A 27,335-nucleotide genomic window follows, 5' to 3' on the forward strand; every position below is an offset into this window, starting at 1 on the left:
GAACCGTAGCATCAGTTTCCTGTTCTTAGATGACACCAGTGCTCTTCTGCTGCTGCAGCCCATCTGCTTCACGGTTTGACCTGTAGTGTGTTCAGAGATGCTCTTCTGCGTACCTTGGTTTTAACAAGCAGTTTTCAGCTCATAGCAGTCTAGCCATTCTCATTTTCACCCAGAAACCTACTACTCACTGGGTATTTGCTTTGTTCCTCTGTAAACCTTAGAGATGGTTCTGTGGGAAAATCCCAGTAGACTAGCCTGTTTGGCATCAACAGAAATACCACGTTCAAAGTCACTTAAATCACCTTTCTTTCCAATTCTGATGGTCAGTTTAATCATGAACTGCTCATCTTGACCATGTCTACATACCTAAAGGCACTGATTTGCTGATATTTGAATTATTCTATATTTATGCTAACAAGCAGATGTTTTAATCACTTCCTGTTTGGCTCGGTCTTCTGTGTGTGAATAAGGCTGTCAGAAGTGGGTTTAGTCATCCGCAATTTTATATTTACCTCAATAAAATTAAAGTGTTCATAGCACACGGCCAAACTAGCCACCACATGCAGAGTCTATGCTGTGATTGTGTTATTAACCAAACCCTTAATTTGAATCTTAAAAATGTGCCTGCTGGAAGCATGGGAGGAAATTATTCACCAATCAGTTGAATGCACTTCACATTTATCCCGGATGACCAAGTGGGAGCAGAGTGTTAAAGTGACTCATACACTTCCTGGAGTTTTCTAGTGGCCCATGAAAAGCTGAAAAGTGATTCATCTTGAAGTCACAATTCCCTATTCACCGAAACCCTGGACCTCTCACAGACATGATTCTTTTACTCCGATTGGAGCTCTCAGCTCAGCACACTGAACGGTGACGATGAGGGCAGCAGAGAATAGAGTGGATTGTCTGCTTATTGGATGGTCTCCTGTCTGCATGTGTCCTGGGGAAAGATAGTGGACCCCAAAGAATGCCCCTCGGTGTATTATCAGCGAGTGTGTGCATGTCGGAGAAGCATTAAGAGCTTTTAGTACTCAGTGAAAGGGGAAAAGGCCAATATTTATACTAGTCCTTTTACTATATGAATGAGTGTGTGAGCCACAGTTGGTGCCATCACAAACATTACTGTTAGGTTAGATACTCTCACAGTCTCATTTCTTCATATTTAGAAATGTAAAAATCACAGTTTTTGTGTTTTTTGTGTTTGTTTGTTTTTTTTACAATGCTCAATGTCAAATTAAGCAAAAACGTTGATAAAAGTTTTTGTGGATATATAGCCTGTATTTAAAAAAGAGGCAAAGACTCATGTTTACAGTGAGTTAGCAGCGAATCTCTTAAGCGGAATAACGATAACGGTATGCCGTTCCGCACTGCACTTACTGAGATGCATATATAAACAGAGCCAGGGTTTTGTGAACAAGCTCAGCCACAACTGTCATTGTTTTGATCCTGCGAGATGCGAGTGAACAGCAGGGCTTCCTATCTGCAAAGTTGTACATTCTCAAATTGCCAGTCATTAGTTGTGTGCAAAGCAAGCACAGAACGGAGCAGCAAAATCCTTTGGATTTGATGTGCCTTGAAGTGACATGTTTTGACTCATCCTACTGTCAGCATTATAGAGAAGCTGTGGGTGTTACACTGATCCTAACCCATGTGTCAGACTAATGTTAAATCACTGCGCTGGGAAAAATTTTAAGCTAGTCCCATGCTGTATCTAAACAACTACAGTATACCGGTAACGCTGTTAGGCCACAATTTTTCCATTTGTTAATTATCTAGGATTTTCTTTTGCATCTGTTTTTGCACTTTCATGTTATCTCAAGAGTTTTTCCACTCTGTAGACACGCCTGCCTCTCAACTTGTCAGTCCTCGTAAGGGACGCACACAGATAATGTGTCTCGGAGCTCAGCTCAAAGAAAAGACAGACTTGTCTTGTCTTGAGTGGCAAACTCAAAGTAACTGGAGCAATTTAAAGAAAGTCACAGGAAAGTTTTTTGGGGTAGCAGTGTATTTAATCTTAAATGTTGTGGTTGCTCAAGTTTCCTTTTTGAATTATTTGAACAATAACTATATGTTCTTTTTGTTCTCTGACTTCTGTGCCCCATCTGTTTGACTGCCTTGTGTGTTACTTATAGTCACTTCCTGTTTAATTTGGTAATAGCATCCCTGGGCGCACCTGTTCTTCATTTCATTCCTGTGGTTTTCTCTGTTCCTGCCACATAGTTGCTCACCTCTCCCTCGTTAGTTTCATCTCACATTGATTAGTCCTGTGTATTTGGAGTGCATTTTAAGTAAAAAAAAACAAAACAAAACTCATTTTAATGGATTTGCAGATAGTTCAAAGTTTTGCAGTTAACAATGCATGCATTTATTCTTTTTTGGAAATCTTTATAAATTTCTTTTTCAATTTTTTCTTTTGGATTAATGACAGAGAAGTATTTTAACAACATATATTACTCAAAAATTGAATTTTTTACCACCTGAATGCCGTTTTTTCCATCACTTTTTATATTTTTACTTTTTTCAGTTCTGTTTGATTGGTTTTAGTCAGTGATGTTATTGGTAATGTGTTTACTGAACACGATGAACTCACTTTTTGCACCTCAGAATTAATCCAGTTTTTTGCTGATTTCTCAAGCCAGCGGTCTCAGAAACAAAAAACAGTGCATGCACAACATTGTCGTCACTGCTACCGTGCTGAGCAGACTGAGGGAGGATTATTGGCATGCTGGATCCAGGCGCGCGTGTCCAAGCTGTTGCAGCAGCCGTGCGTGTCCATGAGAGCACAAACTCTGATCTGAGTGTTGTTGGTGGAAATCTGACTGGACAGAGGGACTGAGATGAGGTGCTCCAACCTGTACAGCACTCAGCCCTGCAGCTGTTTTGGCAGGACAATGCAAGCTCTCACACTGCCAGAGTTGTGCAGGCCTTTCTGAATCAGGAGCATATTCAGACACTTCCTTGGCTGGCATTTAGTCCCAGTATGTCTCTTATTGAACATGCCTGAGACATGCCCATTGTTCATCAGAAGCAGCCACAAGCAGTGGGCAGCTGCGGGCTGCGCTCATCCAGGAACTGAGAGCAATTCCTCAACGACAGATCCGGACACTTGTGCAGTCCATGCACAGATGGGTGATTGCTTGCATCCCGCCCAGTGTAGGCTATACCTCCACTTCTTTATTTTTTTCTATGATTAGAATATTTGTAAGCTACACTCTGTTTTAGTCTATGATTGCTTTAAGCAGGCACACATGAAGTGAATTTTATTGATTTGGCTTGTAAATTTCATAAGATACTAGGTGGAGCTGAGTTGTGTTTTCAGTTAGTCCCTGGGGGCTGGGTAAGGCACACGCTGCACATGCTCGTTAGCTGATTATTCCCTAGTCACTGGCAAGAGTTGTGTTGCTGTGATGGTAGGAAATCTAGTTGTTTTCATTTTTTATTTTCTTTTGTGACTTTTATGACTTGGTAACTAGGATGAATAATACTGGTCCTTTTTATTTAGCAATAGTTATGGATTCTGATTTTGCTTCTTTCGTTTTGTTAGTCATTTTAGTTTAGTTAGATAGAAGCGGGAAGATTGTGTTCAGTCAGCTGTCTTTTGGCCTGTCTTTGTGTCTGATTTGTCTCCATCTGCACCTTTTTGTTTCAGTCTTGCAACAAGAAGAAGCCAGAAAGGCAGAAAAGTGCTAAGTGGGAAAGTTTAAGAAGCATGTCTGAGTGAAACGGGGCGAAGGAGAGGAGAGAATTATGAGGAAGAAATGAGATGTGGAGAGAACGATAGAGGGAGCGAGAGGGTGATGGGATGATTTGAGGGAGAAAATGAGGAGAAAATGTGTTTTTAGCAGGAAGAAAAAAGAGGAGGTTGTTATGACCATGTTACCATGGTGACAGCAGGTTTCTGTGAAGCCTCCCTGCTTGTCTCTTATTCTTGACCGCTGACTTTGATAAAGATGAAGGTGTTCATGGGAGCTGTCTGCTTTTTGTGTTTGTGTGTGTAACACAGACAGACAGAGAGAGAAGCAAAGTATGACCTTTGCAGCATACTGATGTTGTTTGCAACAGTGTGTGTGTGCGTGTATGTTTCGCTCCGTGTGTGTCTCAGTGTAATCACCCTTTCCATTCCTAAATATGCGGCTGCTGGCTGATAATGACAGCGTTCCCAGTGTGTGTCATAACTGGTATGTAGATGCCTAAAGGCTTGGGTGGGTTGTGCATTTTTTTTGTGTGGAAGCACCACTCTGTGTATTCATGTGTGCGATTGTGTACTCGAGCGGTGTCACCCTCTGGAAACAGGTGTTGCAACTGGGATGAGCAAGCTATTGCAGAGGGTCACGAAAGGCAGAGACAAATCATTTTCTAGAAATCCCATCAAGTACCGAAGAGACGTCTAAGTGGAAACCGTGTTAACAACAGAAAATAGAATTGCAGGGAGAGAGAGAGGGACGGTGGGGTGGGGAGAGGAAAGAAAAGGGGAAGATGACGGGAGCGAAAAATTGAAAAGAAATTTATTTCGGTTTTTCTCAGCAGCGATGCGGAGATTGTACAAGCACTACTGACAGAGTGCTACAATTTCACACACACACACCGGGGTGCACCCTTATCCCCCCCCCCTCACTATCACACTTTGTTAGTACTTCAGTGGCGAGTGCTATGAGCCGGCCTTGGCTGCAGTAATCATGAGATAAAGTGTTTTAATCATGGAGCAGATTCACTCCTCTTATCCTTTAATCTCTGTGATGTGCAGGATTGCAAACGCCATCCTTAAACATAATCTGTGATAAACTGCTGAGGAGCAGATATGCTGTTTCTAAACTACTGTTATAACATAGTAGCTTCATATGAGTTATGCTTATGTCTTCTATAGCTACTTTGATCGAGTCAATATTTTAAACTAGATGTATGGTGAATTTGTTGAGCAGGGATTTGGTTGCTAGTTGCTAGATTGCTGGAAATCAGGGACAAAGAGCATTCTGGTTGCTGGCAGATCACCTGCAGTTTGCATAGAAAACACCAATTTGTCTGCAAACAATTGCCAACTAACACTTGGTAGTGAAATCTGGAAAAAGTGTGATGCAAATCAGAATAGAAAATTTTTTGCTTCTGCACGTTATCAAATTTCAAAAGGGGCACCTTTTACTTTGAAGGTGAATGGTTGCAGACAAGTCTGCATCTTCCATATAAACTACAGGTGACCACTTACAGTGTTGTGCAGCGCTGTATTTGCAACAGTGACAGCAAGCACTTTTTCCCTAGAGACTGGTGTTTCTGGGGGTCACTAACCTGTCTCTCTGCTTTACTGGGGCTTTGGTAATCATTTCACAGTAACCAACCACCAACTGGTCAGGGATCATCCTTCGTCAGGCCATTTTACCATCATCTTTCCTTCCCTCCAGTGAAACAGTCATAAATCTCTCCTGCTATATGTTGAGGAGAGTGAACGAACAAAAGCAGCCTTGGCTTACTCCAGCCTGCTGACTTACACTAATCTGCTACAGTCCCCTTTGAAGAAGACTGCACCCGTGCCCTTTTCGATCAGTTTGACTTTACTGTCTTGTGTGTCCGTGTTTCCTCTTCACTCACCTGTTGTCCCTCTGTATGCATTTATACTCCACTCTGCATTTAAACATTAGCTATTATTAATCTCTGGTTCTCTTTTATAGTGTGCGTTTTGTCCTGTTTCCCTCACCTTGCCCCCAACCACAGCAGTTGGTCGCCCCTTGCTGAGCCTGGTTCTGCCTGAGGTTTCTTCCTGTCTAAAGGGAGTTTTTCCTCCCCACTGTCACCAAGTTCTTGCTCATGGGGACATGCAACTGATTGTTGTTGTTTTGTTTTTTCTATTATTGTAGTGTCTCTATCTTACAATATAAAGCCCCTTGGGGAAACAGTTTTGATTTGGCGGTATATACATAAAATAAAATTGAATATGTTCATCCACAAGCGTGCACGCCAAACCCTGTCAAACACCCACACAGATGTGGTGCTGATCTCACGGTATCCTCTAAGTTAAAGACGTGTGCAGTGGTTCTGCAAACTGTTTTAAGCTCTGCTTGCTCTTCAGGAGGACCTTTTCTGCTTGTAGCTTGGTACTATATAGCACACCGACTGGTGAAGTGAAACCACCATTACTAAGAGAGTTCCTTTGATATATTTTTCAGTGCAGCAAACATATCATGTGAGCGTAGCAGTAAACCTAACTAGTCTGAGCTGGTTTGCAGTATTTGTGCCCATTTATAACTTAATTGTCATCACTTTATGTCAAGATTTATGTTGTGCTATTATGGAAACATACTGACTGCAGTACAAGATGATCTAATTCCTCCACCTCAAGGGATGATTCAGATCAAGTGTTACTTATTATATGTTCTTTATGTTGGTACCAACTTCCTGTCACAGAAGGTTTTCTACTGGAGTGAGTTTCTGCTGAGACTGCTGTTTCACACACGCACACACACACACACACACACACACACACGCACCTAGCTGCACTCACATAATCTTACGCTAGAGTACTTCTGTCAGAGCACTGAGACGAAGCTAGTCAAGAGTTGTAAAGTGAATAGAGAGAAGATGAAATGTGAAAGAAAGAAAGGAAAAAATGAATGAAGAAAAAAAGAAAGACAAAGAAAGGAAAAATAGTGCACTGTCAATCTGGCCTAGTTGGCACTGTAGCGTCTCAGTGGATTAGACTTCCTTCTTTCTTGCCTTTATTTCCCTTTTCCTTTCTTTGTCTTATTTATCCTGTTTTTTTTGTTTTTGTTTTTTCTTGGGTAGGGGGTGGGGGGGGGGGCAGACTTGATGTTTAATTCTTACCCTCTTCAGACCTGACGTTTCCCTTTGAAATGGAAAGAATATGCTCATTGGTATTCCTTATAGAGATGTGTAAGTGTGCGTGTAGGAGAAGGAGAAGGAGAGAGGGAGAGAACACTTGTAAGACTTTGAAGTTTGTGTTTGGGAGGTGGAGTGATGTTGTAATTGATGCGGGGCATTCAGATGAAGTCAGCATAGAAGCCGCTCTTCATTTCCGCTCTGTAGCGGCGGCTTTATGATTACAGGACCCTTGAGAGAAATTGTCAAGAAAATTAAAAAAAAATTGGTTTCCATTTTGGTCCTCAGCCTTTATAAAGTGGAGGGAGCTGCGCTGTCATCCCTGACAATAATCCAAGTGAGATGGAGAGCAGACATGCCCAGTGTGTTCAGTTGCAGTGCAAATTTACTTTAATGACAGCTGCTCAAGGTTACTTCCTCGTTCATATGTTGTTGAGTACACGCACAAAGATATAAGAAACAAGGAAAAACGAATGTCAAGAATAAAACCTAATATGGATGTGGAGCAGCTTATTGATGTTTTAAGATTTAATTTGCAACAAAACGATCCATCTACGTTGTATGTTGTTTATGTGTATGTCCACTTGAGGGCACTCTAACAGCAGCACAGATTTGCCTGTTACTGCAAACCTGCAGTAGGAAGACAGAAAAAAATAATAATAAAAGGTCGACAGGATAATAGATAATAGAGGAGAGAAAAGGAAACTTTACAAGAAAAATATGTGAAGGAAGAGGAGGAGGAAGGAATAGGCCAAGTGAGAAAATATGAGGGAAGAGGAAAGAAGAGGCCAGAGAGGAACAAGGTCAAACATGTGTGATTATGGTCTGTTTTTATAGGTGAGGATGTCGATGGGAGGCCAGGGCACGTCATGTTTACGACATGAACGTGCAGGCCGAGCGTGTGTGTGGTGGCTGAAATTGCAATTGTGCATTCAGACCTGGATACTGCGTCTTTGTGTCGACCCGCTGACTGCTCCATTTCTGTTGTGCTCAAACTAATTCGTCCTTCCTCCTTCAGCGGCTGCTTGCATTCATCTTTCATTACTCTCCCTCCTGTCCACTCAGCCGGGCCTTCATCTCTGCTGGTTTAACAAAAATGTATTTACCCTGACGATAACAACAGATTTGAATTTAGCAGTTTTCACTAAACACTAACAGTTTAGTGAAAAAATAATAACAGCAATTTCCTCAATTTTAATACATTTAAATAATTAACAATTTACAAGACAGATGTGCTGATATTTTTGGTGTGGAACCAAAAAGAAAGTTACATTAATTTATTATTAATTTAAAATATTTTTTGCATTCAGCTCACAATGAATTTGTGCCATTTGCCTGGAAAGAATGAGTGAAAGGTTTTTGCTTTTGATGCTGTCACATTACAGCAGGAACTTTTATATGGTTTGTATATTTCTATATGGTGGACACATATGACAACTGCCAAATCAAAAGCACGTAAAGAAACTAATGACACAGCTAATAACTAATGAAGTTATCTGCCTCTTAAATTGCTTCACAATAAATACAAATTAATTAAGGCAAAAATGGATATCTATAGAAAATTGCCTCTGTTCATGTTATATTATTTGATTTGATTTGTTTGAAATGTGTGTATCTATGTGTATATTTAGTAAGGCATTATTTACCCTTATTTCCATGTGTTGCGTCCTCTATACATGATAAACACAGAAGTAGGTTAATAGACCTTGTGTGTATATTTAATGTGTTTTTAAACAATCCCCAAATTATATCATGTTATTGATTATTTTCTTTATCCTCTTTCTGGCGATTTTGGTCTTCTATACATTTCAGGCTTGTTATTATAAAACCACAAAATGCGATTGCGAAACGTTGGCATCAAAATCTACTAAGAGAGCTGGTGTGATTCAGGAGAAAAGCAGCTGAGCATCTGCTTACACTACCACTGCTTCACCCGAGCTGCCATAAACCTATTCGCAGTTAGGTTACACACCCAGACTACATCCTGGTTTCATCCCTCTTCATCTGGAGTGCTGTAAAATCTCCTGCATCGCTATTTCAGATGTAAAAAGAACTCAACCAAAGTCCCACCTGATGTTTTTGCACATTAACTTGCACATAACTGTGCCATCTTTGTGTGTGTTAATTGCACAAAGCACATCAAATAAACAACATGACTTCAAAACTTCTAAATGACAATAACAAGTCATTAAAAAAAAAACCTGCAGATGATACAGTTGGAAAGTATTCTTTCCCTTATGCCCAACTGGTCGCGGCAGATGGCCTCCACTCCCTGAGCCTGGTTGTGTCAGAGGTTTCTTCCTGTTAGCTATTAGCTATTATTAATCTGTGGTTCTCTTCCACACTGTGTGTTTTGTCCTGTTTCCCTCACCTAGTTGTCACAGTAGTTGGCCGCTCCTTGGTGAGCCTGGTTCTGCTAGAGGTTTTTTCCCACTGTCACCAAATTGCTTGCTCATAGAGGGGGTCGTCTAATTGTTGGGTTTTCTCTTTTTTCTCTGTATTTTCATCTTTACCTTACAGTATAAACCATCTTCAGGCAACTGTTGTTGTTATTTGGGGCTATATGAATTGAAATGAATTGAAAGTGTCTGCATTAATAACTGTAGTAAAGTCTCTGAGACAAACCCCATGCTTGTTAAAGGCACATAGACCAGAGCAATGCCAATCAATGTATCACAGGAATTGGAGCAATGATGCACAGGACTTCTCCAACATGCTCCCCTTCAGCATCCACTAATGAACTGTCTATACTGACTGTAGTCTTGGTAACTTGTGCTGCAGTGTACTCTGTGTTATTAGCTCAATTAGTGAGCAGTATTTTTCTGATTATTCTCTTTCATAACTTTTTTATATAAATGTTGTTCTTGAGCATGGTTGCGTTCACCTGTTCGGGGTAAGTGCGCGCGTTATAGTCCACTTCAGCATCCACTTCGGCATTGTGCACGCCAGCGTCGGTGCATTCACCGCTTCATTATAGAGAGGAAATTGTGGGTATAAATTGTTCTGTGATTTTTGCACCTCAGGAAGATGGGATGCCATAGCAACAAATCGGAGTCCGCGTGGCTGTTTCGTGTGCGCACACACATCATCTTTTGCCATTACCATTTGTAGCATCCATTCAATCTGTTCAGCACCATGTCGTCTCTGCTGTGTTCTCATTTGATGGAGAAAAAAAAGACAAAAATGGGACGTGCAGGTAAAGATTTAGCTGGATATTTTCCATCTGATCTGTCTGGCTGCTGCCAGCGCATGCACATGCGAATGTTTGCAAATACGCTGGCACAAATATGATGCATGTTACGCAGAAATCTTCAGGCTGCATTGCCAAACACATCGACTTCACGGGGAAGCGTGCAGCAGCTGGACTTTGTCGCCCCCACACCTCATTAGTTGTTTATAAGGATTGTGCAAAGAAAGTTAAAAAGAAGAAGAAAAAGATGTGTGAGAGGGCGGACGATGAAGTTTTGTTGGTTTGCTGCAATGTTCCCGTGTCTTCTTTTCTCACCCCTGCTTGACTCCTTCAATCAATTATTTTTTACTTTCTGTCTATAGTTGTTGTTGCTGCTGCTGCAGTGTTTTGCTTTTCTCCATTTCTGTCTCTCGCTCTATTGCTCTCTCCCTCTCTCAGATGCACTCTGGTTGTTTTCTGATTCCCTTTCTCTTAACCTTGCTCTGACCATTTTCACACAGTTGGAGAGCTTCCACAGCATTTACTTACTTTGCAGTTTACACCACACTCTGTATGTTTTTAAAGCTCAAGTCAGCTAGCATGTAAAGACAACTGTATTTCATCTGCGATATCTTCTAACTTCTAACTGATTCTGGTATTACCGCGGGCGATATGACTGACACGGATGACCCACCTCAACTGTGAATGTCCTATTAGCAGGTTTGGCGCCTTCCTTCCATCTCTTTGCTTCCTTCTTGATCTTGCTGTCTTCTGCCTCTTCCCTATCCTCTGAGCTTTATCACTAATCCCTAACCCTGCTTACTACTTCACCTCTGACATGAGCAGCAATAACCAACTACTGAAGGAAGGAAATGGGTGTGTGAGTCCGAGTGTCTGTGTGAGTGCCTGAACACTGCTGAGCAGCACATCAGGAAGGAAGCAGTTAGCTATGACACACATAAACATAGACACAAACACCTATTTTAATCCACGTTTTATGGTGACACTGTTTCTTGGGGACTTTCATTCTGGAAAAAAACCCACTCTGAAAGTCAAGTAGGTTATTACTAGAAACTTTCATTTTAGTGTAGATAGTCTTTCATATACAGTACTGTGCAAAAGTCTTGAGGCACCCTTATTTCTTTATATTCTACTAAGAAAATGGAAAATAGGAAAATGGAAAATAGCGTTTGAAACATGTGGAAACATACATGGAAATGCAGTATATAAGGAAAAATCACCATTTGCACAATTCTAAGGTGCTTGCAAGGCCATCTTTGCTATGACCTGAGACTAATTAAAGAGTAATTTCTTTAAGCAGTCTTCAGGAATAGCTCTCCCGACTTCTTAAAGCTCACTCAAAGCTCTCCTTTGGATGTCACACACTGCTTCAGTAAAGTTGAGGTCCGGGCTCTGGGGAGACCAATCCACTACTTCCACTGTGTGTTTTTCTAACCAGGTATGTTTTTACTGCTTTGGCAGTGTGTTTGGGATCATTGAGCCTCCACCATGTTTTCTAGATGGGTGTAGACACTCACTGTTGTACCTCTCGCCTGACCTCCTCTATACACACTCATGATTACAAATTTAGATTAATCACTCCACAAGACTTGTTGTCACTGATTTTCAGTCCAGTTCTTGTGTAATTTGGCATACCCTGGACTTTTCTTCCTGTTTCCCTTCCTTAAGAATAGCTTCTTGACAGCAACCCTTCCACTGAGACCATTTCTGATGAGGCTTCAGTGAACAATAGACGGATCGGTTGAAGACTCGGGGACATCGCCTAACCCTGTATTAACATTTATAGCTGAAGACATGAATTCTTAGCAGAAATAAGGAAACACTTATTGTAATTGGAAAGGTTTCTGCAGAAGTCCAGATCCTATTCAGCCCGGCCCTTACAGCCCTTGAAGCACAGTAAACATAGAGAACATAGAGAAACAGCAAAGGGAGTTTCACACTCCTAAAACTCTTCTCATATCTTATAAATGGCTCCTGTAAATGATGTATGTATTCATTACTAACAAAGCCAGTTACAGCCCTTTACGGTGAGAGCAGAAAGCCACATCACAGACAACTACAAACACCAGCACTCTGCGCTCATCACCTGTGAGACTGAATCAATTGCATGCCGCCTTTTGTTGCAGCTTCTGATTTCTTCAAAACCACCCAAGTTACAATTAGCGCAAACCGACGGGCCACACAAAAAACATTTAGTGGAAATCACTGAGCATTCATTGATTCCAGCTTCTCAAATGTCATTAGCTGTTTTGTTGTGTGTTGTACGTAATTGTAGTTGGGAAATCTTTAGACCTACAAAACAAACAAAAGTCTTCTCCTGGGCACTCGGACATTTTAACTAATGTTCTTTTTTTCTTTTGCACTTTGAGGGTTTTGGACACTGGGACACACTGGCTTGTTTTCAACTGCAATTTATTTTCTTCGAGTTTTTACAGAAGAAAAAATAAAGAAACCTAGAAAGTTTAACAAATGTAGCATCTGTTCTAGAATCCGGGTTAAGGTTGCGGTGGCTCAACAGCCTCTCAAAGCTGCAGACTTCCCTGACCCCAGCAACCTCCTCTAGCTCATCCGGAGGGACTGAGACATTCCCAAGCCATTCGAGAGATATAATCTCTCCAGCGAGTCCTGGGTCTGCCCTGGGGCTTCCCCAGTAGGACACCGGAATACCTCACCAAGGAGGCGTGCAGGAGGTATCCTAGGCATGATGCCCGAACTACCTCACCTGGCTCCTTATGATGTGGAGGATTTGGCTCTACTCCAAGCCAGTTCCAAACTTGCAAACTGCCTCTTAAATTTAGTTACATAAAATCACTGTCACTTACTAATTTATCATCACTTCCATAGAGTGTTTAAACCCACCAAAGTGCTGGCTTTGCCTGCACCAATAAGAAGCAATTGTTGTTGCTGTAAATCCAGTTGAAGCCTCTGTCCATTAGCCGTGAGTGACAGCGACCTTAATATGGACCAAAGGATCAGTTAAGAAGTGCAAGAAACAATTACAGACACAGAGTCAGACATCGGCTTGGGGTCAGTCCAGCTCTTATGTAAAGGTCACTGAAGTCATGGCATTTTGATCAAAGAACGAAATCCAGAGAACAAAGCAGAGTCTGTGTCCAGTCTGTTGCTGGAAGCCCGAGAAAATTGTCTCCTTCTGCACCATCTGCCGTCCAAAAACGACTCCCTGACAGTTTTATCATTATTCAACATGCCATGCACAACAAATTGGCGGTTTTGCAGCACGGCAGAGCCGCTCTCAATATTGCACCCTGAAGATTCGTTTCGAGTGTTTAATCACTTACAGAGCAAATTTATTTTAAAGAGGGAAAGAAAGAGAAGAAGAAAGAAACAAAGGAAGAAGCTGAATTTCATACAGGCTACGTGTTGAACAGCCTGCAATTTCACCAGCAGTGAAGTATCAATCAGTTCGGCTTAGAAGCAAACTCAGAAATGATTCAATTAAGCAGCTGCTCTCGTCTGTTTATATACCTTGTACTTGCTAGGTGAAATGTATTTCTCAGATAAGTATACAGCATAATTAGCTCTTACAGGGTCGGGTTATTGTGCTCCACACCATGCAGGATTTCCAAACAACACAAGCCTATACAGAGATTTCTATAGAGCAGTAAGGTCTCCTTTCCTCTCCTCTTTCTTTCTTTTTTTCCATTTTCATCATCCTCTCATCTGCCTGTACTCAGTTAGGAAACAGCGCGTGTTGGTATGGAAACTGGCTTATAAACCTTTCAGGTTCACATAGCAACCACCAAGCAACCTCTCAAAATTTTGCTTTGCGATTTTTGATGAACAGAAGTCAGAAAGGTTTGTTATTTATGCTGTTTGGATTCTGCTGGCCGTGACACAACGCACAGCTCCACTGTTCACACAAAGAGCTTTGGATTTGTAAGGTGCTGTGACCGTTTCAGTGAAATAATGACTCCCACAACATCGGGCTCGAAACTGACTGGTGTATAAAATGAAGCGAACCGAGCATTGTTTGAAAAATCGGTCACAGTCATATTAAGACCTTTGCGTATGAGACACTTTGATCAAACTGTAAAAAAACAAGAGGCCTGCATCTTGAGAAGTGAAAGAGGGTTTGAATCAGAGGAGTGTGGTGAATACATGCTGTACAAAGGTGAAATATGTGCATGTGTGTTTTCTGCGCTTTTTTTCCTCATCCCGGTTGCAGCGTTATTGCAGTTTTGTGCGTTCAAATTCATTGTTTGCCAGAGCTATGCCTCGCAGAGGAGACTCGCGTTGACAAAGGCACTGCAGTGTTGAAACACGTTATCAATACAAACAGAGCAGCTCGCCCTCAAGTGCATGTGTGATCGCCTGCGTGACTTTCCAAAGGAGGGCGTGTCGTTGTTGCCTTCCTGCTGTTGTTTTACTGCTTGTTTTGTTTAAGGAAATTAGTTATGAGTAAAAATAAGTTTAAGTAATTTTCACACACATGCTCAGACATACACCTCCCTCTAAGCTGTTAGTCGCACGCTACTTGGAGTATTTCTTTAAACCGAGCAACTTCACTGTAATGGGAGGTGACAGTGTTTCAGTACAGGAATCGCACCAGTATAAATGCCCACAGACAGAGTGATTAAAGGTTTGCACATTGCTCTGTAATGGCTTTGCAGTGAAGAAAAATCGGTGGGTGCTTCATGATCATATTGAGTATTTTAGCATGTGGTGATCAATAGCAAATAGTTGTGGTGAACAGTTCAGCCCAGAGGTTCAGGGGTTGTGCACGCTCAGTGTTTCGATTACAAGTACAGGTCGCACGTTGAGAGGCAGTCTGGTCCGACTCCGAATGACTGCAATTACTAGTCTGCAAATAGCTGCTGTCTAATTTATAAACGCAGACTGATTGCCAGAACATTGCAGCCGGTCTGGGTCAGTTTGCACTGATCAGCACAGTTTGTCTGCAGTACCTCTCATTGGAATAGGGGACTCAACTGAAGTGGTTTTATTTTGGTTAAATTCCTATATATATATATATATATATATATACATACATATATATATATATATATATGTATGTATATATATATATATATATATGTATATGTATATATATATATATATATATATATATATATATATATAAATGAACCTATATAATTTTGTAGTTGAATTACTGTCCTGCAAAAACTACACTGATCAGGCACAGCATTATGATCTCTGAGGAATAACACTGATTATCTCGTTGTCATGGCACATGTTAGTTGATGAGCTGTATCAGTGAGCGAGTGAACATTTTGTCCTCAAAGCTGATGTGTTAGAAGCAGGACAAATGGGCAGGTGTAAGGATTTGAAGAAGTCTGACAAGAGCCAAAATGTAATGGCTAGATGACTGGGTCAGATCATCTCCAAAACTGCGGCTCTGCAGTTCCCAGTCTGCAGTGATCAGTATCTATCTAAGAAATGAACAGTGGTGAACCAGCGACAGGGTCATGGGCGGCCAAGGTTCAGTGATGGATGTCGGGAACGATGGCTGATCTCTGTGTCCAAAAGACGAGCTACTGCAGCTCAAACTGCTGAAAAAGTTCATGCTGGTTCTGATAGAAAGGTGTGAGAATACACAGTGCATCCCAGTTTGTTGTGTACTGGGCTGCAGAGCTGCACACTAATCAGGATTCCTATGCTGACCTCTGTCCACCATCAACAATGAGCACAGGAGCATCAGAACTGGACCTAGTTTGATGAATCACATTGTCTTTTATTTCATGTGGCCGGTTGAGCATGTGTGAGTGTTGCTTATCTGGGGACCACCTGGCACCAGGATGCATTATGGGAAGAAGGTAAAATTCAGTGTGATGCTTTGTTCTGCAGGGAAACCTCAGGTTCTACCATCCATGTGGATGTTACTTTGACACATACCACGTACACTGTAAAACACTACTTCCTGATGGCTGTGGCCTCTTTCAGCAGGATAATGTGCCACAAAGCAGAAATGGTCCAGGAATAGTTTGAGGAGCACAACAATGAGTTTGAGGTGTTGACTTGGCCTCCAAAATCTCCAGTTCCTCAATCTAATCGAGCAACTGTGGGATGTGCTGAACAAGCAAGTCTGATCCGTCGAGGCCCCACCTTCACTGGTGCCAGATACCAGAAGACCCATTCTGGGGTCTTGTGGAGCATATGCCTAAATGTGCTATTTTAGCAGCAAAAGGGGGGCCGGCACAACATTAGGCAGGTGGTCATAATATTATACCTGATCGTGCCTATAGCTATTTTTGGAGGAATTTCTGTGCGTGTAGGAGTGAGATTTGCAATTTTCACAGATTTACTGCTTTACTGCATTCAGTTACAAACCATTCGCAGACTCACTCCTGCTTAATGCCATTGTCAAGAGTCAAGACATTTCATTGCCGAAGTTCCTTGTGTAAAGTCTCGGTAATTTTTGAGGTGCCTTGGCCTTTAAGCTGTTTTTCCTAGTGCGACTGTGACCTTATTATTAACTCATGTAGACAGACTTGACAGTTTGTGCTTTTATTACTTGTTACGGATTCAAATATTGGGAATGGATACAAGAGGAAAACCAAAATAACAACACTGGTCCGGCCAGGTCAAGTCAAACGATGATTTAATGAACACACGCGTGGGAGATGGACACCATACACAGACAGCATCAGATCTCAAAATGGTGGAGCCTTGATCAAACTCTTATAGCCTCTAGTGGCCCCCACCTAATCATAAAAGCCTAAACATTCACATTCTTTCTCACACAGCGCCTAAGCTACGACCTTGGCTCCCTGTTTATCTGCTCCTGGTGAGATGGGGCAGTATGCTCTGTTCTCTTCTAATCAGACAAATAAGGCGATGACTTTCTGCAAACAGTATTTCTTATAACTCAGCAGTATAATGCATCATAAAACAATCTCATTCATTCACAATAAATCAGCAGTCTAATATAATGCAAATCAGTTTACCAAATGTAATAGTTATCACCTTCTTCTAATTCAGGAGAATAATGCAAACTAAAACTACATAATAATTCACAATCTTTAATTAGGGGTCTAACATGGCATAAAATAATATCATAATCCGACATACTCTATTTATTTCTCACTTTTATGTGTTATTTATTCATATGTCCTATTTGCGGTTTGTCATCCCACTGTGCTCTTTTCTGTCTTCCCTTTGCTCTCACCCTCCAACTGGCTGCCACCGTCTGACCCTGGTTCTGCAGGAGTGTTTCTTCCTTTTAAAAGCAGGTTCTTGTTACCCACTGTCAACCAGGGGTTGGTCGCTTTAATCAATAACTGGGTGTCTGACAATTTACTAATAGGTTCCATGATGGATTGTTTCAGCACTGTGTGCAAAGCTAAGGTAAGACATTGTGCATTACATGAGGTATGACTGCTATTGTGCACAATAAGTCGTCTTTGTGAGGTGGTTCAGATCCATTTGAGTTTTATCAGCCTTATCTAACAATCTTATATTCCCACTATGAGCATGATCAAGTAATTCCTCTCTTTGTCCTTACCTGCTCCACACACAGTAGAAACACTTGTCCGAATGCACTTTGCTCATCAAGCGGAGCACATCCCATCTTGAAAAAGGAATCGCTATTGTTTTACAGAAAAGGGTCAAGTTGCACAGCCCCCCCTTTCAAGCTTTGATGGAGGTCTGAAAGGAAAGTAAGACAAAACAGGGCTGATTTTGGAGAAATCTGCATTGAAAATGAATCCTTTCATTTACATTCTAGTGATATTCTCAGAGAAAAACAAATAGTGAAATGTCAGTACAGTTGTAAATAGCTGTAATCTACCAGCTGTAAGGCTGTTATCAGTCTTTAATCACAGGGTGCTATAATATGTACATAAAACTGCATAAAGACTGCCCTGTAATTAGCATCGTAATGATACAGTTAAATAGAGAGATAAACATAACAAAACATAAATACATCATTGTCTTAACTCTGTTTGGCTCAGTCGCATCGGAGAGGGCGCTGCTAGTGTGGAAGATGTGTGTGTGTGTGTGTGTGTGTGTGTGTGTGTGTGTGTGCATCAGGATGCTGTTAACATATCTCCACCATTATGTAGATTAGCCCTATTCCCCTGAGTGCAGCTTTACTGTTTAGTGCTTTCAATCACTCAAAGAGAGTCTGGACAAAAGCGAGCTCTGGATTTCAGCATATACACACTTCCAATCACAGTTTTTTAATAGACATTATATAAATCTCATGCATTCACATATATGTTTTATTCATAAAGACAATACACAACTATTAGAGCGCGGTTACTGGCTGGATCATCATCCGATCCCGTGTTCACTGATTACTAATTATGGCCCTTCACATTGGATTCAGGCTGCCAGAGTTTGTGTGTGTGCGTGTGTTTGTTTTATAGGTCTGTGTGTGAGAAAGAGCAGTGGGTGGGTTTGTGTGTTGATTGCGTTTGAGCAGCCCTGGTTTTAATCAGAAACAAGAGATCAATATTCTCTTCAGCTGTACTATGGCAGCAGTAACGTGGAGAATTGTGTTTCCGTGTTTGCGCGTGCGTGCACGTGCGTGCATGTGTGTAAAAGGTAATCTAGATCACCGAGTCCACGGCAGATGAAGAGAGACCGTCTTTGAGGAGAATTCGCTTTGAACTAACCCATTTTGAGGTGTGTGTTTGTAGTTCTGCTTGTGTTTCTGAGTATATGTAAGGGCCTGCTCTCCGGCCTCTGTGAGTGTGTGCCATACAGAGCTGATGATATGAACTGTGTGCTGTGCTGATTATGTCTTTGTGTCTTGCAGCTATTAGCCAACACAACACAGTCGATACAGTCTGAGCTTGTGCTGTACTGGAATAACCCTTCACTGTTTACAAAACAGGCAGTCGCTGGGTTTGATATTAGAGCATTTTATATCCGAGCACTCTCACCTCAACATAACCCCATGAGCCAGGGCTTAACCTCTGACTGCCTGTGAACTCTATAAGTTCTTAAAAGGATTCAACTGGGTTTGGTTCTTAAATTTAGTGTAGTGATAAATTCATAAAATAGCACGTGCCATTGATTATTTGTCCAGCATGAGCTTGTACATTAAAGCAAAAGTACTACTCAAAGACAAATAGCCATTGCTATACACTCTATGTGATTTTGTATGAATGCTTAACCTTCTTGAATTTATTTCAGACAATTTCAGCCTTCAGTGAACACATCACAACAGTGCTTAGTTTTGATTGTTTTTCCAAACAATTACCATTATCTTTCCCGAGTCAGGCCAATTTTCAGCATTTGAACCGAAGCTGCTTACTTCATTTGAATCGGTCCGCCGTAATCCCACACTGTGGCTGTCTGTCTGTGATAGCTTCAAATCTGTACTCAGTTAAGTGGCCTAGCTGTTAGCAGACTATCATGCAAATACCTACAATGTATTAAACATAACAAGAATTACCAGCAGAGTGTTGACTTGATACGACTGCTTAAGAAGAGCATCCACTAACATGTGATGTGACTTTGTAAGCGTGCCTAGCCATGGTTTGTTGTGAGTTTGCTAGACTTGCATTAGACAGACTCCTTTTAGTCTGTTTGACAGCTTCATGCTAAATATCCTGTCGCTGTCAGCATCGCTCCAGACTCCGACATGATAAATCTGTCGGCTGATTAAAAGCATCGAACTCCGGTGGTGTGTGACTGTGTTTCTGCTAAGCTGGTTTTTCGGATAAATTAGGGTTCCTCCTGCTTTTGATTTTCAGGATTTATTTTCAAAGATTTTATTCTGTTTTATTTAGACTTAAGAAAACTTCATCAATAATAAATGCGGGTGTGAAAAAATGAAAGCGCCAATGATGTAATTGAATCTTTTTTTAAATACTTCTAGACACCGTGGAGAGTTTTAAATGATTCTTCATCGATTTTTATTGCCTATGAAACTGTGTGCGATGGTAGGAGACCCAAGTAACACCAAAGCAATCTCACTTTTCTTCTCCTGTTGCTATATCATAAAAACTGTAGCCTGAAGGTTTGTGCACAAAGATTTCCTTTATCAGGTCACGTGATGTGATTAAATGTTCCAGAACAGCAACCAAATTTAGCAAATTTGTTTGCTTAAAAACAAAATAAGACTTTATCAAAAACCAGAGGATGTTGTCAGATATATTTTAATTATCTATGCTTGTTACTCTTGCATCAACAGCTTTTCCACATCCGACTTTGCTGACATGAATTTTCATGAATTTCCAAATATCTGCAAATAAGTTATTTTAAGTGGTTCCACAAATAACCTGATGTTTTGGGGTTATTTTTTTTTTGGGAGGGGGGGGGGGGGGGGGGGGTTCTAAAGTCTACACAGATGTCAAGGAAAAGGGACGGTGAACTTTTAAACCAGAATGTGTAACACAGTCCTGTGGAGTGTTAATGGAGAGGTATAGAGAAAGTAGGGAGCAGGTGGAAGAGAGCCTGGAGAGGTGGAGGTATACGCTGGAGAGAAGAGGAATGAAAATCAGTGGAAGGAAGGCAGAATACATGTGTGCGAATAAGAGGAAGAGAGGTGGAAAAGTGAAGGTGCCAGCGGTAGAGACAGTGAAGCTAGATAAATTTTAAATACTTGGGATCAGCCATCCAAAGCAACGGACAGTGCACAAGAGAGGTGAAGACGAGAGTCCAGGCAGAGTGAATTGGGTGGAGACAACTGTCAGGGGTGATGGGAGACAGAAGAAGCAGCAAGAGTGAAAGGGAAGGTTTACAAGATGGTAGTGAGACATGCTATGATGTACGGTTTGGACAGTTACTGGGGCAGAGCTGGAGGTGGCTCATTGGGAGTGACCTGGATGGAAGAGAATGAGGACATCAGAGGAAGAGCTTAAGTCGAGCAGTTTGGAGACGAGGTTAGAGAGGGAAGACTGAGATGGTTTGGACATGTGCAGAGGAGCGACGGTGGCAATGTTGGACAGATGAAGTTTCCAGACAGAAGGAAAAGAGGAAGACTGCAGAGTAAGCTTCATGGATGTAGTGAAGGAGGACATGCAGAAGTTTGGTGTGACAGAGGAGGATGATGGGGACAGGGTGAGATGGAGCCAGATGACCAATAAGGTTGTGGATGGATGGATGACACAAACACATTTCTGACCATAACAAAAATACTGGATTAAATTTTTTTTTTAAAAAAAGGTCAAAGGTCAGCTTCAGTGTGACATGACGCTGTGCAAATAGGAAATAAATCTATACAGAAGATGAGCTTGTGATTACATTTCTGAGTTTGGTAAACACTGGCTAATGATTGTAGAGATTTTCTGTGATGCTCGGTTGATGACGTTAGGAATGCATCCATGTTTTAGAATATGTCGCTCCTTTGTAGCCACAGCAACATTTGAAGCATGCCTGCAGTTTTGTTCCATTAGAATTGGCTCGTGAGCAAATACAGGGAGATTATTCTGTCTCAGTGAACTGGCAAACCAACAAAAAGCAAGAAAACACAGGTAACAAAGCCAAGTAAAATCAGTTTAACCTGACATTTATCACTATATACATGTTCTTATATATATTTATATATAAGAACATGTTGGCAGAAGCAAACGACAAAACAGAGATGGTAATTCTATTTCTTTTTTTGAAGTCGGTCCATGTGTGTCTTTATAACAGTGATCCCTTCAGCGTACATACTGACAGTAGAGAGATGAATCATGGGGAGGGTTTGAGGGAGGCGGTAAGACCCAGAGGAGGAACATAGAAAGAGAAAAAGAGAGAGAGAGAGAGCGAGCATGAGAGAGAGGTGGGAGGAGAGAGGAGGAGGGACTGTGTTCACTCTCAGCTCTATGCATTGCAGCTCGTGGAGTTAGCGCGCCAGTGTGCGTCTCAGCCTGCGAGCGTGTGCTTTGGTACTTCGCCGTGTGCGCGAATGTGTGTGTGACTCCGGCGCTCTCTCTGCATACGACAGGTGGAGATGACATGACTGCGCTTGAGAGGAAGAAAGGAAAGGACCTGTAAGGACTTCACAAACACATTCACCTACATTCCCTCACACACACCTTTAAATTCCTGCACTCCTCAGATGTAGGAAGAGATAAATTGTTGTGTCTAGGAGTGTGTGTGTGAATGGAAATGCTCCTTTGCCAGCAGCTTATCACGTAAAGTCTGACAGCTGGCGTGCGCAGAGGACAACTCAAACACGCAGACACACACAGAGGTCCTCACTGCTGTTTTTGATCCCTACAGACGTGGTCAGCAAGTGTTCCTGCGTCCTGACGAGAGTTCAGCTCCAGCCCTGAGTGCCAGACAGTCCACCACGCTGTCCGAACAACTCCAGGTAGGATCACCTCTCTTCTCTTCTCTTCTCTTCTCCTCTCTTCTCTTCTCTTCTCTTCTCTTCTCTTCTCCTCTCTTCTCTTCTCTTCTCTTCTCTTCCAGTTATAAACAACAATACTGATTTTTTTAAGCATTTTCCTCCAACTCTCCGGTTTTCCCAACATAAAATCTTATCATCCCTTTCTTTGACCTCCCTTTAACACACACATCTGTCGTCCCCTCTCTCTCTCTTTTTTTGACCCTCTCTATTTTTTTTTTTTTTTTTTTTTTTTTTTTTGGGGGGGGGGGGGGGGGTGCTAATGATGACTTTTTGTCTGTGGAGGGTAAGTTTCAGCTCCTGTTGCTTTCTCTCTTTTTCTGTTGATTGAGTCACTGAGAGGCTTATTACTTCTCTGGATGTGTGTGTGTGTGAGAGAGAGAGAGAGAAAGAGAGAGAGTGAATGAGTGAGGGGGAGGTTGGGTGGGGGGATAAGGGATGGAAAGATGAAACATAAAGCAGCTATAAACATGAAAGGTAGGAAATTAAAGACAGTGCCTTTTTTCAATGGCAGATGAGCCCTGTGCACTGTAGTCTGTGTTCACTTGTGGTGTGCTTGTTTGCACGTGTGTGTGGGTGTGTGTCTGTGTGTCTGTGTTTGTTTTAGGCTAACAGTTAAATTGCCGCTGTTTGTCCTGGCGACCCCATATCAACAAGCCTCGTGTTGTTTCATCTTTCCTACTTCCCCCTGCATCCTGTCGTCCCTACTGCTCCTTATTTTGCATTTGTATGATTTATGACACGCAGATGCATAAAATCTAAAATTGCTACCCTCTGTTATATTCACATGTCCCGTCAAGCATAGTGTCGGGAGTGAAATTAAAAAAAGGAAAAAAAGAAAGAAAGTTTGATTGGCTGCCAGTGTTGACATGTTGTGCTCAGATTCAATTACCTAGATATATGCTCACAGGGGTGCAGGTGCATGTGCAGTGTCACACACGCGGGTTAGGTGATAAACATAAAGAAATGCTTTATCCGTGTCAGTGACGTGTTGGACACCTAAACATGGGTCTGAAAAATCCACTGTGGTGTCCCGACACTTTTTGTCCACATGTTGCTTCATGTCAAAAACATTACTACCTTTTGTGTGTTTGACTGCAGTGACGTACTTCTTTTATTCTTGCGGCTTTCATTCGTACACACCTGCCTGCAGGTACGGTATATGTGTATCTGCCTTTACGCTGCCAATGCATTTGTGCTTCAGATGTCCACGTACGTGTTTCCGCACTCAGGTCACATGGCTGAAAGTCCTGTCCTACTGCATTCCTCCCTTAAAGCCTGTTTTGTTTGTTAATGGTTAGTTGTCGTCACCCGTACTGTAATTCCTTGTGTGATTTGGTCTGGAGGGAACGTAACGCCCTGCAGGATGACGACCTGAAGCGTCACAGTTGCTACAGGTTACAAATGTGCATTTTAAAGGGAGAGAAAGTCTTTGCATTCATTTTCTTGAGTGCAGTTTTGTCCACAATAAAGTATTTTTGTCACACCATGGATCTTACAGTACTCTGGATGACAGATAAGTAGGAGCTGGAGGGGTGGAGGGCGATTAAGAAGTACCTCAGTGTTCGTATCTCTGCTGTCATGCATGAGATTTGTGAGTTTATACAGTAATGGAGTGAAATGCATTCACTTATATGCTGGCTTGTACGTGCCTGCGAGACAGTGGGGCAGTAAAAGCAGCAGACTCATCTCTCCTCAGTCTCCAGTGAAACAGATGTGAGGATTAGTTCATCAGGGAATCGGAGGGTGTTTAACAAAATAATTATTTTCGTGGATTCTTCTCACTCTCCACTCCACTGGGTGTCTGTGTGTCAATACAAATTATTATTATTATTATCATTTTGGCTTCATAGATGCTTATACTCACACAAACATGCTTCACTCCAAAGTCTCTGAAGTGTTTACGTACACGTCTGCGAGCTCTGTGACTTTCACCAAGTGCGTGCAGAAGCAACACTTGCGGGCAGGTGTGTGCATTCACCTTTCTCCTCCAGCTCCCAGTTATCCGCTATCCTTGTCATTTTCTCATTTCTCTGCACAGATGTTTCCACGTTTTCCTCTCATTTAGCCAAAGATGATGGGCACGAGTTAAAAGCAGGGGAAAATTCTGCACTGAATGTTAAGATGGAAGAAAAAAAAAAGCCCATTTGAATTAAAGAAGGAAAAAAAACCCTGTAATTATTTCTGTGTGTGCGTGAGGGGATTTGAGTGCGTGTCCCAGAACTCCATACCCGAGCTCCCCTGATAGCTTGACCTGAATGACATGAAAGTGGTTCTGCTGAATGGAGTAGGTTTAGCCCACTGGGGTTTTGCATTATATAGTGTTATAATTGTCAGTTTGGGGAGCGAGGGTTAGACTCTGTGCTCTGACCTCACCGCTGGAAGAGAAAGCTTTCTTATGGGGATTAAAACATGACTATTGCATTAGTTGCACTGGGCATGTATCTGCTTGCTCTATATGAGCGTGCCTGCCCTTGAGATAAAAGTGTTAATCTGAACTGACGACAAAAGTTTAAGAAAACCATTTTACTTGTTGCTCGCGTAATGTGAAATATTGTATAAATTTTTACCTATTCATACAGTCTGATCTAGTGGTTGTGGGCAGATCCAGGTGTTCACTGTTCATTTGCATACATGCAAAACAATAAGACATAGAGCTGAGCTCGCAGTAAAGCTACTGACTCACTGCTCTTTCACTATCAGTCAAAATAGCTTGTCTTATCTCTTTATTTTAAGCTTGGCCTATACTCCAAAAAGGTATTTATTTAATCTTGAATTTTCTTTTGGAACCAGTAGAAGGAATCACTGGAAAAAAAATCCATCCACAGTAGCCAGAGACTGATGCAAAAAGCCGCTAATATCCCGCTAATATCAAACATTTCCTTTTGAAAGGAGACATGAGGAAGCAGCGCTGTTGCCCTTAAGCCCTGATGTGGCCTTTTCAGCCTCGTGTGAAACCTCCAGAGTGTATTTCTTCTTGTCTGCCTTGATTTTATCCTCAATAATATACCACCGATGCGACATGGGGCTGTAAGCAGCGAACCTGGAGCAAGATGAATTCAGCGGATTCATCCAAATACACACACCGCTGATCCCATTGTTGTTGATCAGGCAATTGAAACAAATCGCCTCAACTGGTCACAGAAGACCAGTGACCTGTGTGTGTGTGTGTGTCGCTGAATTGCATGTGAGGTGGTGTGGGTGTGCCGCTGCATGGAAGGTGGATTGTCAGTCACCTCGCAGCGGCAGATAACCTCGAATTACATGACGACTCAAATTACTCACGAGCATTGTAGTGAGAATATTTTAAAGTGCTCTTCATTTAGATGATGGCAGAGCACAGAGTGCGTGTCTCGTCGCCTGCGTGCCTGCATCTAAATTATACCTCATTTAAATACTTTAAATGCATGGAATTATGCATTAAATGTACCTCACAGTTACAAATCCAGACATATATAAAGCTGTGCCACAAATAAGGAGACTGCATCATTTTACATGATGGGAAGGACATTTACATGCAGCAGAAACCACATGGAGATCAAATTACATCTGGAGGATGATTTGCTTGCTATGTGTGTCTTGTACATAATATTGTGGAGCTCCACATACTCGCAGTCTTACAGTTAATATCCAGCATGTATGAGCTTCTGCTCTCGGTTTTATTGCGCTGATCGATTGTGGCACAACTGAAACTATGGGGAGCAAGATTCATGAGGTTTTCCAATTCCCAACGCAGTATTTCGATTCCAAACCTCGAGGGACTCTGTAATAACAGGTAGGTGTGTCGTGCATGAGCAGTGGCTGCAGCGGCGGAGAATGTGCAGTGAGGTGACAGCTTCAATCGATTGCCCGTTCGGTGATGGCAGCAGGCAAGCTTGGTGGCTCATTAACCGATGTAGACAGCGGTGCTCGGTGAGCTTGTTGCGTGATTGCCTGTGGACTTTGTTTCACTGTCTGTAAATGTTTTGGAAAAGTACAGTATTGGACCAGACAACAATAGTTTGCTTTAAATATTAGGATTCTGTATATTCCGTGCTCTCTGCTGGGAAAGAAACTTTTCAGTGAACTTTACTCTCATGGACGTCCATTTTTCAATTTGATTGTGTTGTGCACAGAGCAGCACCAACCTGTGCATGATCAAAAACAGAAACCCCTCCTCCTTGTAGCAGAATTACTGAACCCGAGGCTCAGAGTAAACACGAAGCAATAATAAGCTGTTTAATTAAATCAAACTCAGCAGATATTCATTCGTACAGCCTGTGTTGTTCTGCTTTGATGTTTTAATCAAGGACAATTTCAGTTTGTTTGCAGATCAAACTTCGCAGTGTGCGTTATACTGTGTAGCCTAAAGGGAAAACAGACCACATTTCTTTTTATTGTCTTTTTGCAGGTGTCAGTTTGAAGTTTACACACTATCATTCTGTAACAGTCGTGTCATTCGTAGGTTTCATTGCAGCAATCTTAAAACATTCATCCTTACCTAGCTCCAGTGCAGAAGCAAAGAGGAAGGTTACCTGCTTTGGTTGTAATAATTTGCACTGGCGGTCTTTTACTTTAATGCAAATGAAATAATCCAAAAGTCATTAAGAGAACTCATGAAATGTTTTAATTAAAGGTGCCTGATGATGTGAGCCACAACTACAGTAAGTTGTGCAGTGCTCAAAACACTTAAATCACACCAGACGCTGACCAATTAAATAAACAGGTTAAAAATCAACATTAAAAGCCCGATCTGACTTGGATGCACTTCGGACGACATCTGGAAATGCTCCTGATGGGATGGTGGATGGTGTCCTTGGGTGGATCTCCTTCCAGACATGGATCAGCGTATGAGTTAGCTCCTGATCAGTCTGTGGTGCTTTGTGTTGGTGTCAGGTGCACCAATGTAAAAACTCCCTGAAGTTCTCATTAGATTCAGGTCTGGGACAAATCAGGGCCAGACAATGGCATCAGTGCCTCCATCATTCAGGGATTGCCTTCACATTCTGGCCTCATGAGCCCAACTCGGATATTTCTTCTACACTGTTGAGACAAATATACATTTTTGCAATG

The 27,335-nt window shown here is 41.8% G+C and overlaps 1 protein-coding gene across 2 annotated transcripts in view; it reads left to right on the plus strand.

Moving 5' to 3' along the window:
* The window catches only part of pde2a (phosphodiesterase 2A), a 169,045-nt gene that overhangs the window by 31,733 nt on the left and 109,977 nt on the right, over window positions 1–27,335 (plus strand). The window contains exons 1-2 of one of the 2 annotated variants that reach the window (XM_006799938.3): window positions 21,765–21,924; window positions 22,157–22,247. In XM_006799938.3, the coding sequence (XP_006800001.2) occupies window positions 21,890–21,924; window positions 22,157–22,247 (126 nt within the window). In that variant the 5' untranslated portion in view covers window positions 21,765–21,889. Of the gene's footprint in view, window positions 1–21,764; window positions 21,925–22,156; window positions 22,248–27,335 lie in introns of those variants that run through there. The other variant, XM_006799937.3, reaches the window with a different exon arrangement.

This window comes from Neolamprologus brichardi, chromosome 14 (assembly GCF_056152115.1).
Source record: "Neolamprologus brichardi isolate AB-2024 chromosome 14, ASM5615211v1, whole genome shotgun sequence".
Lineage (NCBI taxonomy): Eukaryota > Metazoa > Chordata > Actinopteri > Cichliformes > Cichlidae > Neolamprologus > Neolamprologus brichardi.